At 37.3% G+C, this 14,587-nt stretch overlaps 1 protein-coding gene across 2 annotated transcripts in view; it reads left to right on the forward strand.

Annotated features, from left to right (window-relative positions):
• The window catches only part of LOC134220128 (uncharacterized), a 37,939-nt gene that overhangs the window by 16,336 nt on the left and 7,016 nt on the right, over positions 1 to 14,587 (forward strand). Inside the window, exons 3-8 of one of the 2 annotated variants that reach the window (XM_062699123.1) lie at positions 445 to 570; positions 640 to 828; positions 892 to 1,056; positions 1,122 to 1,980; positions 13,383 to 13,725; positions 14,416 to 14,551. In XM_062699123.1, the coding sequence (XP_062555107.1) occupies positions 445 to 570; positions 640 to 828; positions 892 to 1,056; positions 1,122 to 1,980; positions 13,383 to 13,725; positions 14,416 to 14,551 (1,818 nt within the window). Of the gene's footprint in view, positions 1 to 444; positions 829 to 891; positions 1,057 to 1,121; positions 1,981 to 13,382; positions 13,726 to 14,415; positions 14,552 to 14,587 lie in introns of both variants that reach the window. The other variant, XM_062699122.1, reaches the window with a different exon arrangement.

Raw genomic sequence — 14,587 nt, forward strand, 5'->3', positions numbered from 1 at the left:
CCGTAGCAACCAAAATCGTCGAAATCGGTGAAAAACTGACTATGTTATGATCATTTTAAGTCCGTGGGTACCCGGGTACCCTGTCGGTAACGTAAGGGTGTTTTTTTGTCGGTAACAAAAGGGTTAAGTAACATTCAATAGAATTTTTGACCTCCCATTATTTAAAAATAACTGAAGATCATTCATCATCTTCGTCTAAATTGCAATTTTTTTGCACCCCACTTCGTGTGTTGCGTAATTTGTGTAGGACGATGCTCATTAATTTTTCAAAAAAAAAATTAATGAGTCAAAATCAATTGGTTTTTGGATTATACTTTTATGAATTATATGAAACTTTATTTCTCTAGGTTTTGATAATAGAATAGCTCAAAGTGTTAGCCATATAATCAGTGCGTCTCACTATTCATCTGCCCTAATTTAACATTCTTGCTTCCGCGAATACAGGTGCAACCAGAATTCAAGTTACCCATCCTGTACTTGGTTGATTCCATTGTAAAAAACGTTGGAAAACAGTATCAGCAGCTATTCAGCCAGGTGATTGTAAATATGTTCTGCGGAGTGTTCGAAACGGTGAGTTCGCATATCATCAAATTGCCTTCAAAAATGTTCGCCTCTAATGACTTGGTGGTCGTTTCTCAGGTGAATGAGAAAGTCCGTGAAAAGATGTTCAGTCTACGGCAGACGTGGAATGAAGTTTTTCCACAGTCCAAGCTATACGCCCTGGACATCAAGATCAACTCGATCGATCCCGGTTGGCCCATCACAGCGCAGTTGAAAACGTCAAAATCTCCAGCCATCCATGTGAATCCTATGTTCCTTAAAAATCAGGTAAAGTATCTGCGGATTGTACAAATGTACGAATGATTATGATATTAATTTATGATATTGTAGATTCCAGATCCGAATCTCGATATGCAACAGCAGCTTCGCGACAAACAACGTGAACTACTCGAGCTTCAAGCCAAAAAGCTTGAGCTGGAGTTGATTGCTACAAAAAAACGTATCGAAGAACAAGAAAAGCTGTTGGTTGTACAAACGGCCAGTGTTACAAAAGAGGTAAGTCAAACTATTCAAATTAAAGCAAGCACACGCAGAATTATATTTCATATTTCCTTTCGTAGCCTACGGCGGATTTGAAGCGCCCCGCTCCCACCGTTGGATCGTCTGCAGTTCCTCCACCACGGGGCCGTATCGTTCCTCCGAATGCTGCGATGATCAACCTAGCCAAATCGCGTGATCCACGGTTGGCACGGCAGCAGGCTCAACTAGCAGCACAGTTGGTAGCGGCCAGCACAAATTCTACCCCCACAATGGTAGGAGGCACTCAGATTCAGCCGCACAATCCGATTGTCCTCGATCAATCCGGCAAACCAGTCAGTATACGGGAACGTTTGGGAAGAATACCCAAACGAACGGATCCGCGTGTTAAAGCTACGGGAGCTGAGGCTGATCGAAAGAAACCGAGCAGTACAGTCACTAGCAACACCACTTCCGTCGGCAATGCATCATCGCCATCGCACAAGTCTCGTAGCGAGTACGACACTTCCAAGAAGCGCGATAAGAAGGATGAGATGTCCCCCAAATCCGGTAAAAACTCGTCCTCAAAATCATCAACTTCGGACCGAAAGAAATCTGCGTCCGAAACGTCTTCACCGAAAAGCAGTTCACCGCTTAAAAAGAAGACATCATCCTCATCGGAAAAATCACCTTCTCGAAGTGAGAAGACCTCTCCGAAGTTACGAGAAGGTAAAATTAGCAAAAGCGGCAAATCTTCTCGGCGATCTGGTGACACTGCCAAAAGTTCGGAGGATTCCTCCGTTTCACCATCGTCCAGCAGCGAAAATTTGATACCCGTTGCCAATGAGTCCAAGGATGTCGATCTACGAATGTTGATACCAGAGAAAAAGCTGAAGCTCGATCAGCAGCAGCCCGCACATCATCAACAGGCAAAATTAGTTAGCAAACCTCTGCCAGATCAAAGTAAGAGTGAACTCAATTTATCACCTCCACTATCTACCCTAAGTTCTAGCGTACGTGAACAGTGCATCACTGCAATACTATCACTGACAGTAATTCAGTTCCGAACAACGATCGGCTTGGCAATTGCTTTCAGCGATGGCCTTGCCTTTTCGCTGTTGTTGTCGGTGATGAACACTGCATGGCAGGGCACCTCGCGGCAGTTCTATTTGTGGTCCGAAAAGATCAAGCCAAGTGGTCATTATTGTATAAACGGCGGTCGCCATTGTTCATGCAATAATACATCTCTGGCCACGTTATACCGCGCTAGACAGCAGCATAAAACTAGAGCGTTAAAGTATTTAATCTGTTGCCAAATAAATGCAGTTTTTGATGAGCGAAACCGAAATCACGAGGGCATTTGGATCAAAATGTAGTTTTTCTTTCTACGGATTTCACTCTTTCTGCCGGGGAATGCACCCACGGCGCGTACACTTTCCGACTCGGTCTGCCGCTGTAGATAAGATTTTCAATGTTGACAAGTGTGACAAAGGATGCGTGCGTGAGGTGTGTGTGGTTAGGAAAATCCATTAATTGAACAGTTTCATGTTATCTCGTACTAAATCATAATATTGAGATTGCCTAGAAAAAAAAATCTTGCAATGATGAAACCTTCTCATACATTCATATCAGTTTTAGCATTCTAATTAATTAATGGATGTTCCCCGATTGTGTATGCTAATGTAACGTGTAGAATTAGTTTGTTCAATATGGTAAAATAGTCAGAGGATCTAGAGTCTGGTTGTTATTAGTGTGAAACTCTGAGTTGTAAACTAGTTTATGTTGCGTTCAGTTCAGACGGTGATTTTTTGAGAAAATAAGCCCAGGGACGGTTCGATTGGATGTAATAACTTCAACAGATAAAGTGCGGTGCGGTATTGTTGCTGCTATTGAAGGTAAAGTCGTCTTGAGTGAAATAATCTTTTGCTTTTATTTAAACTGAGAATATATTTCAGGGTGGCCACCGAACCGGGAAAAACGGGAAAAGCGGGAAAAAGACGGGAAATTGAAGTCACCGGGAAAAAAAGCGGGAAAAACCGGGAATTCAGGACATGTACCGGGAAAAAACTAAATTTTCGTCAAGTTACATTCAAAACTCTTCAGATTTATTATTTAAAGTTTATTACTCAGTCGCATTCTAAATGAATTATTTGGTTTCAGTATATGGCATGATTGAGGTACAAAAAATAGGTAGACCTTTTTCCTAATCTAGTTTGTATCAATTTCGAGTGACATCTTCTGACAAAGTGTGACAAATGAATTTCTGTCTGTCTGAACCTTATAGACTCGGAAACTACTGAATTTTCACGCCGTTCGAATTTGTATGCAGATGTTTTTGGGGCCGGGGAAGATTATTAAGATGGTTCGAGACCCCTCCCCGCTTAGGAATGGGGGGCCCCCATACAAATGATGCAACAATTTCTGCATAACTCGAGAACTAATCAGAGAATAGATTAAATGTAGGCGAAACGAAGTTCGTCGGGTCTGCAAGTATATCATAAATATTCAGTTTAATCAAAGTTAATTGCCTATTTTCCGGGTATAGACCACCCGACTTTGACATTAATTTACTATGTTCTGAATACTCAGAATTGAATATGTACACATTTTTTTAATTTGAAAAATGTATTGGAGGTAACCACTTTCCTTCAATGGAACTCGAACACACAACCCTCATGCTATACTGGTGCTTTTAACCAACTAAGCTACGAAGGACCTCCTGTCTATCCATCTCTATAACACTACAGAACCGATCGGCGTGAAAATTTGAACACAGGGATTTTTGGGGCCAGGGAAGGTTCTTATGATGGGTTCGAGACACCTACTCGCCCTAAGAGGGGGGTCCCGTCTGCTTAACTCGAGAATTATTCGAGCAAATGGAACTAAAATTGACATGACGAGGTTTTTGAAGACAAGAAATGTTTCTACGATGGTTCAAGTTCCCTCCCGCTATAAAAGGTGGCTCCCATACTATTGAAACACACATTTCTGCATAACTTTTTAATAAAAAATCAAGATTTTATTTTAATGGATGGAACTGGAAATAAGAACGTTAAATTTTAGAAATTTTAAATGTAATATTGATTAAATTACGAATGCCTTCTTCTTCTTCCGCCTCGCAGCTTAGTGTTCATTAAGCACTTCCACAGTTATTAACTGCGAGGTTTCTAAGCCAAGTTACCATTTTTGCATTCGTATATCATGAGGCTAACACGATGATACTTTTATGCCCAGGGAAGTCGAGACAATTTCCGAACCGAAAATTGCCTAGACCGGCACCGGGAATCGAACCCAGCCACCCTCAGCATGGTCTTGCTTTGTAGCCGCGCACCTTACCACACGGCTAAGAGGGCCCCTACGAATGCCTAGAATTATCCAAAATGTTGGTAAATATATTTTTGAAAACAAAATAATGATTTTGATCGGAAATAAAGATTTGGGTCGTCAGATTAAGCTGTGTTCAAATTAGTTGTTTTATAATTTTGTGCTTAAAAAAAGCAATACTAATAACTATGATGAGGTTATACACTGCTTTACTGTCCTCACTGTCACTGCTGTAGTCTGAATAGGATCAAATAGAGAACTGAACATTAAAAATAGTTCTGCTGTACTTTAAGATACTATACATTTGTACTGCTTTCTGTTATCATAATGCACTAAGAAATAAGAATAAAACTAAACTGGCATGCAATGTCCATTGGTTCTGTCAGAAACTTACGAAAGTTTTGCAATCAATAAAAAAATAGAAACTTTGTAATAAGGTGCTAATGTGGTACTGTGGTGATTAAATGCCGGTTGACACTACCATTACATGACCACGAAGCGCACAATTTAAGTGTGTCTGTTGTTTAAAGCATTTCGCATTACTCGTTGTTGGTAATTATATATATTTATTTCAAAAGTATACAAAAGTAGACAAAAAATAAAACACCCAATCAAAGCTTTAAAACTCTTTCCCTTTTTTTTACGAAATAAAAACCGGGAAAAATTGACAAAAATTATCGGGAAAAGCGGGAATTTGAAAATCGAATTTCAGTGGCCACCCTGTATTTGATTTTTACAGGAATATTTTTTTTAGTGACCTCATATTGTAATGCTAAATTTAATCATTCGAGGGATTTTTTTTAAACATAAAATACTGAACAATTTCCTAAAAATCTTTGACAAAAATTAATTAGATTTTATGCTTTACAAGTGTAATCTGCCTTTTTCTTTTTATTTGGTAACATGCGAGCTTTTAAATGAGTCGTTCGCTTTTCCCCCACACGCTTAGATGGGTAATAAATAACAAAATTAACAATAAAAGAATACCCATTAATGGGTCATTTCACCGTGTAATTCCGGAAAAAACGAGTCACTCTTTCACCATTTTTCGGGAAAATGTGTGCTTCATGAAGTATTGTATTGAGTATTGTGAATGAAAACAATATTAATGGTAGTATTTGAAGATTTGGTTCCCATATCAGGGCCTAATATGTTGCTCTGTGCAGGTATGTCCATATTGCCCCATAGAGAGTGGTTTTGAAAAAGTAAAATTTTATGATAAATTTAGATTTGTATTAGTACAAACATGTGTGCACAACATTCAAATATAAAAGTTCTTTTGATTGTGGTGCATTTTTGACCTGTATTTGAACCAGTTTTGTGTCAAAAGCTTATTTATAAGCTTCAAATCTTATAATTATAAGCTCATATTGAAAGTGGCTCATATTGCCCCTACTGCCCCTAACTCTCCGGTGTGTCATCAGCTGCGACATGCTTAGTAGAACGATGGGCCAAGTTTTGTGTAAGTAGGGTAGGACGGGGCAAGATGAGTACCCTAAGGATGATACTTACGCTGTCAAAAAATAAACACTGCATCCAGATATAAGATACCGCGAGCTTTATATTCCCCTATGCATTTTTAAAGGGGCGGAATTCAAGGGATTTGGGCACGGAACACGAAATTCCTGCCCCTTTGAAAATACACGGGGACCAAATTCCGTGACACTGTTTTCCGAACTGTAAATCAGTCTTAAAGCTAGCGGTACCTTATATCTGGATGCAGTGTTTATTTTCTGAGATCGTTAGTAGTGGTCTGTTGTTACACAAAATGTTTGGGAAGCAGAAAGAAGACAAATAATTTTACACCCTCATTCGTAACATTCGTAATTTTACACACTCATTCGTAGAGCTTTGATAGCTTTGATTTGCAACAAAACAAAATGTTCACAACTGCGAATCGCTGACATATTTTCTAGCAAACATCACCTCGAGCTATCTTGGCCACATCAAACATTTACCAAATTCAATGATTTCGCATTTATTTTACTCTTGACCTCATTGGATTTTTATCGTCAATGTACAAAATTATCGCCTTTTATTTCCCACAACTTTTTCAAATATTTTGGTCGTAACCGTTTTTGATCATTGTATACATTTTAAAGCATTATATCTGCTTTATATTATATCGCCTTTGTAAGTGTAGGAAGAATAATTTGGTTTTACTTTATTAGCACTCGGTTTGAGCTTAAAAATCATTTTGAAAAATCAATTAGGGGGAAAGACGGCTTTGGCAGGTTTTGTTCTATTATTGTCAGAGAGTTTTTGTCGACCAAATTTTATGAAATTTGGACACAATATTCTTTGATATGCAAAGAATGTTTAGGCCAAATTTGAGCATAGTCAGTCATAAAAAACTCCCCTGCCAATAATAGAACAAAACCTGCCAAAGCCGTCATTCCCCCTATGTTTCATGTTTTTCTTATGCGAAACACACTTTCTACAAAACGTGTAATCTCGTCGAACAATGAGAAATTTGAATTTTTTTGATAATATGGTAAAAGTATCATATGTAATGTAGATGATGTTGTATAGACTTACGAAATAAATAAATCTGGGACATTCTAACATGAGACCGCAAATGGGGCAAGAAATTTCAGATTTTTTTTAATGTAAGGCCATTTTACCATCAAATGGTTAAACATTATTTTTTTTATTCAATAAAATCATTGGCAATAAACCTTTATATCTGTGTGTAATTTAATATCGTAAAAAAACTATATTAATTGTAGAATTCGAAGGTGACCCATTTTGCCCCGCTGTTTGACCCAACTTACCCCGGCATTTTTCTTTTGATAGAAAAATAGACTTCCACTTTAATGACTTGAAATTAAAAAAGAAGTGGAATTTTTGTTGTTCCATGCCCTTGGCATACAGTAGCATATGAGCTTTTTTAAAAATCCATGTTTAAAGTTAAAATATTTTTGCTCTGAGGCAGGGGTTCGCCTTAACCGACCCATCTTGCATTATCGTACCCTACATATTTCGGACACTTGGTTCAAATTTCGGACAGCAACCAAATAGTAAATAATCAGGGTGTCGACTACCTGGAAAATTCAGGGAATTATTGATCCAATCAGGGAAATCAGCATATTAGATAGGAACATGTTGTATTCACATAATTTATGCAAAGGTTCAATTGACTTTTCCCGTCAAAAAAATGTATTCGCTCAATCGATTCTTTGGCTTATTTAAGGTCAACTTTCCCAAAGAACCCATATCTGTTGACGCCCCTAAGTATTTTTAAAATTTAGAACTCTCGCGCTTAGTTTCATAGGGGCGTAACTGTATTGATCAATTTCTCTTAATCGATTTTATATTTTGTTAATCACCCATATTCTTGTTTACGTACGAACGCGCTTTCGTTCGAAAGTTGATGCGCATTCTCGTTTACGCCAGCAAAATCAAATGGGGAAACGGTTCGAACGAATCGCATTCGTTCAAAAGTTTTATTCGTCCGTAAACAAGAATAGGGGTGTATATATCTATTCAAAAATATTTATATTGAAGTACGCATTTTCCCGGAATAAGGCAAAACGCCATATGCTGCCTTCTTTTAAAGAACGCATTTGCCCGGAATAAAGTAAAAGAGCATATATGTTGTATTCTGAAAATGACGCATACACTATTCTCCAAAAATGGTGCTGACTGACGTGCTGGTACTCATCTAGTTCTTTAACAGAAAAATGAAAAGCTTTTGGCATAACGACTTTTGGCATAAAAGTACACATTTGCACAGAATAAGGCAAAAGAGTATATGACTCCTAGAGTCCTATAAGAAGAGTAACGTCATGTGCCAAGTTTGACAGGTCTCCTGCTCATTTGGAATGCGCATTTGTATGGAACTGACAGGTGATTCTGTTCCAATTCTGACACTTGAAGACACATTTATTATAGTCACTGTAATGACTCCTTATTCAAAAGTATGCATTTGCCCGGAAAAAGGCAAAAGAGTAAATGACTCATCTTTCTGAAGTGCGCATTTTTCCAGGATAATGTAAAATAGTAGATGACTCCTTTTTTGAAAGTACGCATTTGCCGGGAATAAGACAAAATAGTAGATGACTTCTTCTTTAAAAATATGTATTTGTCCGGAATAAGGCAAAAGAGTAAATGATCCCTTCTTTAAAAGTACGCATTTGCCCGGCAAACGGCAAAATAGTAAGAAGAAAGAAAGCAGAAAATTAGATGACCCATTTTTCAAAAGAACGCAAAAGTCGAAGCGTATATGATTTCTACGCATACGATCGGAATAACACAAATGAGCTGATAATTCCATCTTTCAAAGCACACGATTTTTCCTTATAACGAGAAAGCATGCATGCATTTGGTTGGAAGAGTTCTAATGAATAGATCATTCCTCCATTCGAAGTCTGCCTAGAGTTTTTATAATTCTTCTAATTTTTATGCCAAATGGCCCTAAAATCATTTTGACTATTTTTCTTTATTATGCCAAACGGTCGTTATGCCAAATGGCCCCTGGCTCGTTATGTCCAATGGCATTATTCCGAACGGACTTATGCCATTTGGAGTAGCCCCCCTTGCCCGGAATAAGGCAAAACGATATACGCTGCCTTCTTTTAATGCACGCATTTTTCCGGAACAAAGCAAAATAGCATATGGTTCCTTGCTAAATACGCATTTGCACATAATAAGGCAAAGAGTCCCATTTGATTTGTTTGTTAAGGCTCGCATATAATAGGAAGGAGCATATAATTCCTTTGTTCATATTTAATATTAATACGAACTTTTTTTGTGGTATTTAGTCTAATCTAGGAAATGCTGCATTCTGGGGTATGGTATTCTGGAGATTAGGACATTCTGGGGATGGGGTATTCTGTAGAAGTAGTGCATTCAGGGGAATCTCTTTCTGGGCAATGGGTTTCTGGGGTATGAATTACAATCATTCCAAGTATACTTTGAACATCTTTTCGGAAAGTTATTTGGAATTTCCTGAAATAATTTTCGATGGAATTCCTAAAATAATTTCCAAAGTAATATCTGAAGCAAATAAGGAGTTTTCGAAAGAATTCATAAAGGAGATTTCGATGGAATTCCTAAAACAATTTCCGAAGAAACATTTGAAAGCATTTTCGGGGAGAATTTTCAGAGGAATCCTTCTGGAATTCTTTCTGAAATTCCTTTAGAAATTTATTCGGGAATTCCTTCAAAAATTGATTAGGAAATTTCCGAAAGAACATATTTTCTAAAGGAATGGATTCTTCGGAGGATTCCCAGATATAATTTCCGAAGGAATTTTTTGAAAAATATCTAAAGGAACTTCAGTGGGAATTCCTGAAGAAAATTCTAAGGGTTTCCTTCGGAGTATTTTGTAAAGAAATTTCCGGAAGAATTTCTCAAGGAGTTACCTGAGGTTTTCCTAAATGAATTTTCGAGTTTTACACGGCTACAGCAAAAGGGCAGGTTCACAAGTAAAGACCGATGGTAAATTTTCCAAAAGTATTTAGTTTGGAAGTTTTTAGTTCTAAACTGTGGGCAGGAAAGTATATTTTCTGTAATACTTATTAGATTAGAACCAAGAAATTTACGCAATAGAATGTTTGCCACACATGTTTGCACACATTTGTTCCGTGCTGTTTGGGTCAGACCAAGCTTCTTGTCATTACTGGAAAATCGTTCAGGAATGATATACCTACCGCCGAAAACGTCCAAATTGTACCCAAGAACAACAAGACCACTTTAAATCGACCAATTTTTGACTGTTCCACCCTTCAGTTAGAGTTTGACCTTATTTCCAATAACTCATTTACAGAAGCTGAAATTTGGAATGTGTTATGTGGTAGAAGGTATTTCTCCACAACTTGGGTAAACTGTTCGTTGTTTGAACGCCACTAGTTACGGAGTTATAGCGCTAGTTATAGTAACTTAAACTTTAAACTTAGTATACCGAGTGATACTAGCGTTCTCACGCTGTAAATCTTGAATCCCGAGTAATGCCAGCCAAGTTGGCCGAACTCTAACCCTAAATCAGATTAAATGATTGTTTTATTAGGAGTAGGAGATCAGAATTTTTAGTGTCCACTTTTTATTCCCTTTTTTCTCACTAAACCTGTTCAACGGTTAACTGGTATATGAACCAGTAAATTCTTCACTACATTTATTGATGTTTTAGAAAGTGTGAGAATCAGATTAGGCTCAAGTAAGTGCGTATCATAATTTTCAGAAATGAATTATTGTTCATGAAATCGGGATCTTATACCTCAAAAACATGTAACAGCACCAATTAAAAATAAACAATTCATAACATGATGATTTGGAAGGTCGTTTCAAGATATTTTGTCCATTTTTACTATTGCATTTCAATACACAATTTTCCGTATTGATAGTCATTTTAGTGAAAGGCTGTTGATGTTGACATTTTTGAGATTTTTTCATGTATAACAGTCAAGTGAAAACAGAATGTTCCTTTTTTATAATTTTCGAATATCAGTTGTGCAGGTAAGTTCCAGTAATGATTGTTATTCTTTGAAAATATATCTAAGTTAAAATATTGATATTCGAAATATGTCTATATAACCGCGATTGTGTTACGTCTCTGTCTATTCCAAGTAAAGTTGCAACCTTCCTAACTGCAACAGCCGTAATTATTAAATTGTTATTATATAAATATCCAAAATGGAGCAAAATTTTAATTTATATTGTCATCATAAATTGCGCTCTGATCGTTTTGAAATCTCATTCTAATTGAACATTCCTAATGCCTTCCAAACTCTAACCGAACTCAAGTTTTAAAAATGACATTATTATTTTCAATAATACATACATACACACATCTCACTAGTGAATCATCGTATAATTTAATTGATTTTTTAGAAAAAAATCTTTTCAGAAGACAAAACCCCATAGAAGAAGACAATTTTTCAGGGGAAGTCTAATATATAAATACATGATGATATCATAAGCCTAACCTCTAAGATGTTTTATAAAGAAGTTTCGTTTCTCTGTAACCGTAAAATTTGCATTACGAGAAATGCAGAATGATACTAGTGGATTCACTTGTTCCTCTATTTTTTTCATAAGTTTGTCGTTTGCAAAATGTAGTCCATACAAAAAATACAATATTTATGGTTTTTATCTCACAACTATTATACTTCCGACCATAAGTTTGGGTACACCCTCTAAAAAATATAGCAAAGTTTTTTGCACATATTTCTGTAGTCTTATGTCCGATTTGTGTTCTACACGGTTCATTCGAAAGATATATTTTTTACACATTTGGTATTTCTTAAATTCTCGGTTAACCTAAAGTCTAACAGCTTTTGAAATACCTACCACCTAAATTTTCTCTGTTTTTTTTTGTTATTTTTTTCGTGGGGTGAACTCATAGTTAAGTTTAACTGACGCTAAAGTTCATAATCGATCACTGAAGTAGTTATTTGCTTCAGCCAAAAGTTTGGGTTCACTCCCTAAAAATAGTATTTCCACTGTCAGCTATTTTAGGTATGATTTGAGCTCTCCGGAAATCATATGGAAGCCAATTAGTTGACTTATTGTCCAGATATGCAATTTGTAGCTAGTTCAGCTAATTATATTGAATGTTTGACGATATAGTGAAATTTTCTTCCGAATATGTATATGAAAAAATAACCGAAATTTGACTTTAAATCAAATTTTTGCAAATAAAAATAAGTGTTGCATCACAAACCATGCAAATGATTTTGATTTATTGTGCTTCATATAAATCTCCATAAGATAAACATGAATTAAAATTGTACGAGTTATAAACAAATTCATTTTCGAATTCTAAGAAAGAACCCAAACTTTTAAGCGATGTGATTTATGTATTTATTTTCAGACTAAGGCCTGAGTAGTCTGTGCAGTACATAAAAGTCTTTTCCATTCAGCTAGGTGCATGTCTGCACGTTGCCAACCACGCAGTCTGCGGAAGGTCCACAGATCGTCTTCCAGTTGATCGACCCACCTTGCTTGCTTCGCACCTCGCCTTCTTTTTCCCGTCGGATCGTTGTCGAGAACCTTTTTCACCGAATTACTGTCCGACATTCTGGCTCCGTGCCCGGCCCACCGCAGTCTTCCGATTTTCGCGGTATGAGATGGATGGTTCTCCCAACAGCTGATGTAACTCGTGGTTCATCCACATCCTCTACTTTCCTTTCGAAAACTCCCAGTGCACGTTGATCCTCCACGAGCATCGTCCAGGACTCGTGTCCGTAGCGAACTATCGGTCTAACACCACCAACAGGTAGCCGAAGCCTACCCCATCCTGTATGTAGCGATTATTTGCGTGGGAGTGCTATCTTCTTCTTCCTTCTCATTCGATGTGACGGTTGTCACATCTGTTTATGGCACAGCTAGGTAGCTATAACGCCATGGGAGTGCTATCAAATTGGACAAATCGACGTACGAATGTTTGTTTACAAAATCACATATTTCGTATGTTCAAAAATGGTATTAATGCATTTAGGAGGATACTGTTCCCACACTTACTTTGAAATTTTGTCGGTTCATTTTACAAAAATTAAGGTGTAAATATTTAGGTAAATTTTAGACGAAAATAAATAATATGCTATATTAAATATCTCACGTTCAAGATCCACTCATTATCTATCGAATGAGCACTGCCAATTCCAAATCGGACATAGGACTAAAGAAATATGTACAAAAACATTCTCATATTGTTTACGGGGTGGGCCGGGAGTGTATCCAGCGGAAATTCCAACTTTGGGTATACTAATTTTAAAGATATCAGATATTCTCTCGTAATATGCGTAATATGGTCATATTTCAAAGCATATTTCAACTCAAGACGACTTCTTGCTTCTTTCGATTTGATCGCGTGTGATTAGTGTCTGTTATCTGTTGGAAGGACAAGCATCCGATTATCAAACAGGAAGGATCATACAACCAGTGTTCATTCCAAACATACTCGTTGCGGTTCGTCCTGTTTTCCTCACTTGCCAACGAGTCCCCAGTTAGCGAGAAAGAAGAAGTATTCACACCAAGAAAAAAAACATCACCTCGAACATTTTCCGGAAAATCGCAATATTTTACTCGAATCCTTACAGAGAAAGCCCTGGGCGAATCTGTAGCTACAGACAACGTACCTCCACCATTGGCAGCCGCTTCCAAGGACATCGATCTCCGTATCCCCCCTCCGGCTTTGATGAAGGATCTCTCCGATAGCACTTCTGGATCACCGTTGTCGTCATCGGCGGCGGGAATATCAGTGGCAGCTTGCGTCGTCACCAGCAGCGCAGGTGAAGAAGTTGGAACCGCGGCGGATCCTGTCGCTACGGTTACGGCAGCTAGCAGCACAGTTGTAGCGACAGAAACGTTGAAGAAGCGTCAGAGCAACAGCAAGCTGGACGAACCAGTGAGCAAGAAGAGCAAGTCGGAGAAAATTGATATGTAAGGAAACATTCGGTTGAAAGAATATGTTCATCCCATTATAAAATTTTAAATTATTGGTAAAATACTTGTATAATGGTTAGCATATGAATGATAGTCATAAAGAGGCAAAACTGAATAATATTTATACTGTTTTATATCATTATTCAGTTTGAAACAAATCGTTACTTGTATTTATATTGAATTGCAGAATTTCGGATTTTTCAGGTTTCGTTGTCGGGCAAAAACTATTGCGATTGAAAAAGAGGGAATTCATTGCATATCAAAGAATGTTACGGCCGAGTTTTCGAATAATTATATCTAAAAAAAACCCTGGCAATAACCGAACTAATCTAGCAAAAGCAGACCAATTTCATCTACTAAGTTATTTATTTTACTTTTAAATACTTATTTTATAATGGGATGATTTTTTTTTCATTAGATGAAAATATATAAAAACCAACATTTATATAATGTTAATGAGAACAACAAAAAACACTTAACTATCCAAGACCAGCAGATCAAACAGAAGGTGGATGATTAAAAAAGTCTATCATGTAAAAAAGTCAAATAAATATCTTATTCAATCACTGAGCACTTTGCAGCGTTCTCAAAAATTGGCTTTCATATTTTACGTTTTTCGTTGTTCTCATAAGGCAAGTGTTGGTATTGGCTTAGTTTGATAAATTTTCGAACGCATTACGATTCCAGATTGTTTGGCAGCGAGGATGTTGATCTCAGAAAATTGGCGGGACCGATGAATCCCATAGAACCAATTACACCTCTTCCGCCCCCACCTCCTATAATTTCGGAGGCAACGGGACCTACACCCACCACCTCTCTTCAGGTTTGTATCATCTTATAATTCACAATGCAGATGCGA

This window comes from Armigeres subalbatus, chromosome 3 (assembly GCF_024139115.2).
Source record: "Armigeres subalbatus isolate Guangzhou_Male chromosome 3, GZ_Asu_2, whole genome shotgun sequence".
NCBI lineage: Eukaryota > Metazoa > Arthropoda > Insecta > Diptera > Culicidae > Armigeres > Armigeres subalbatus.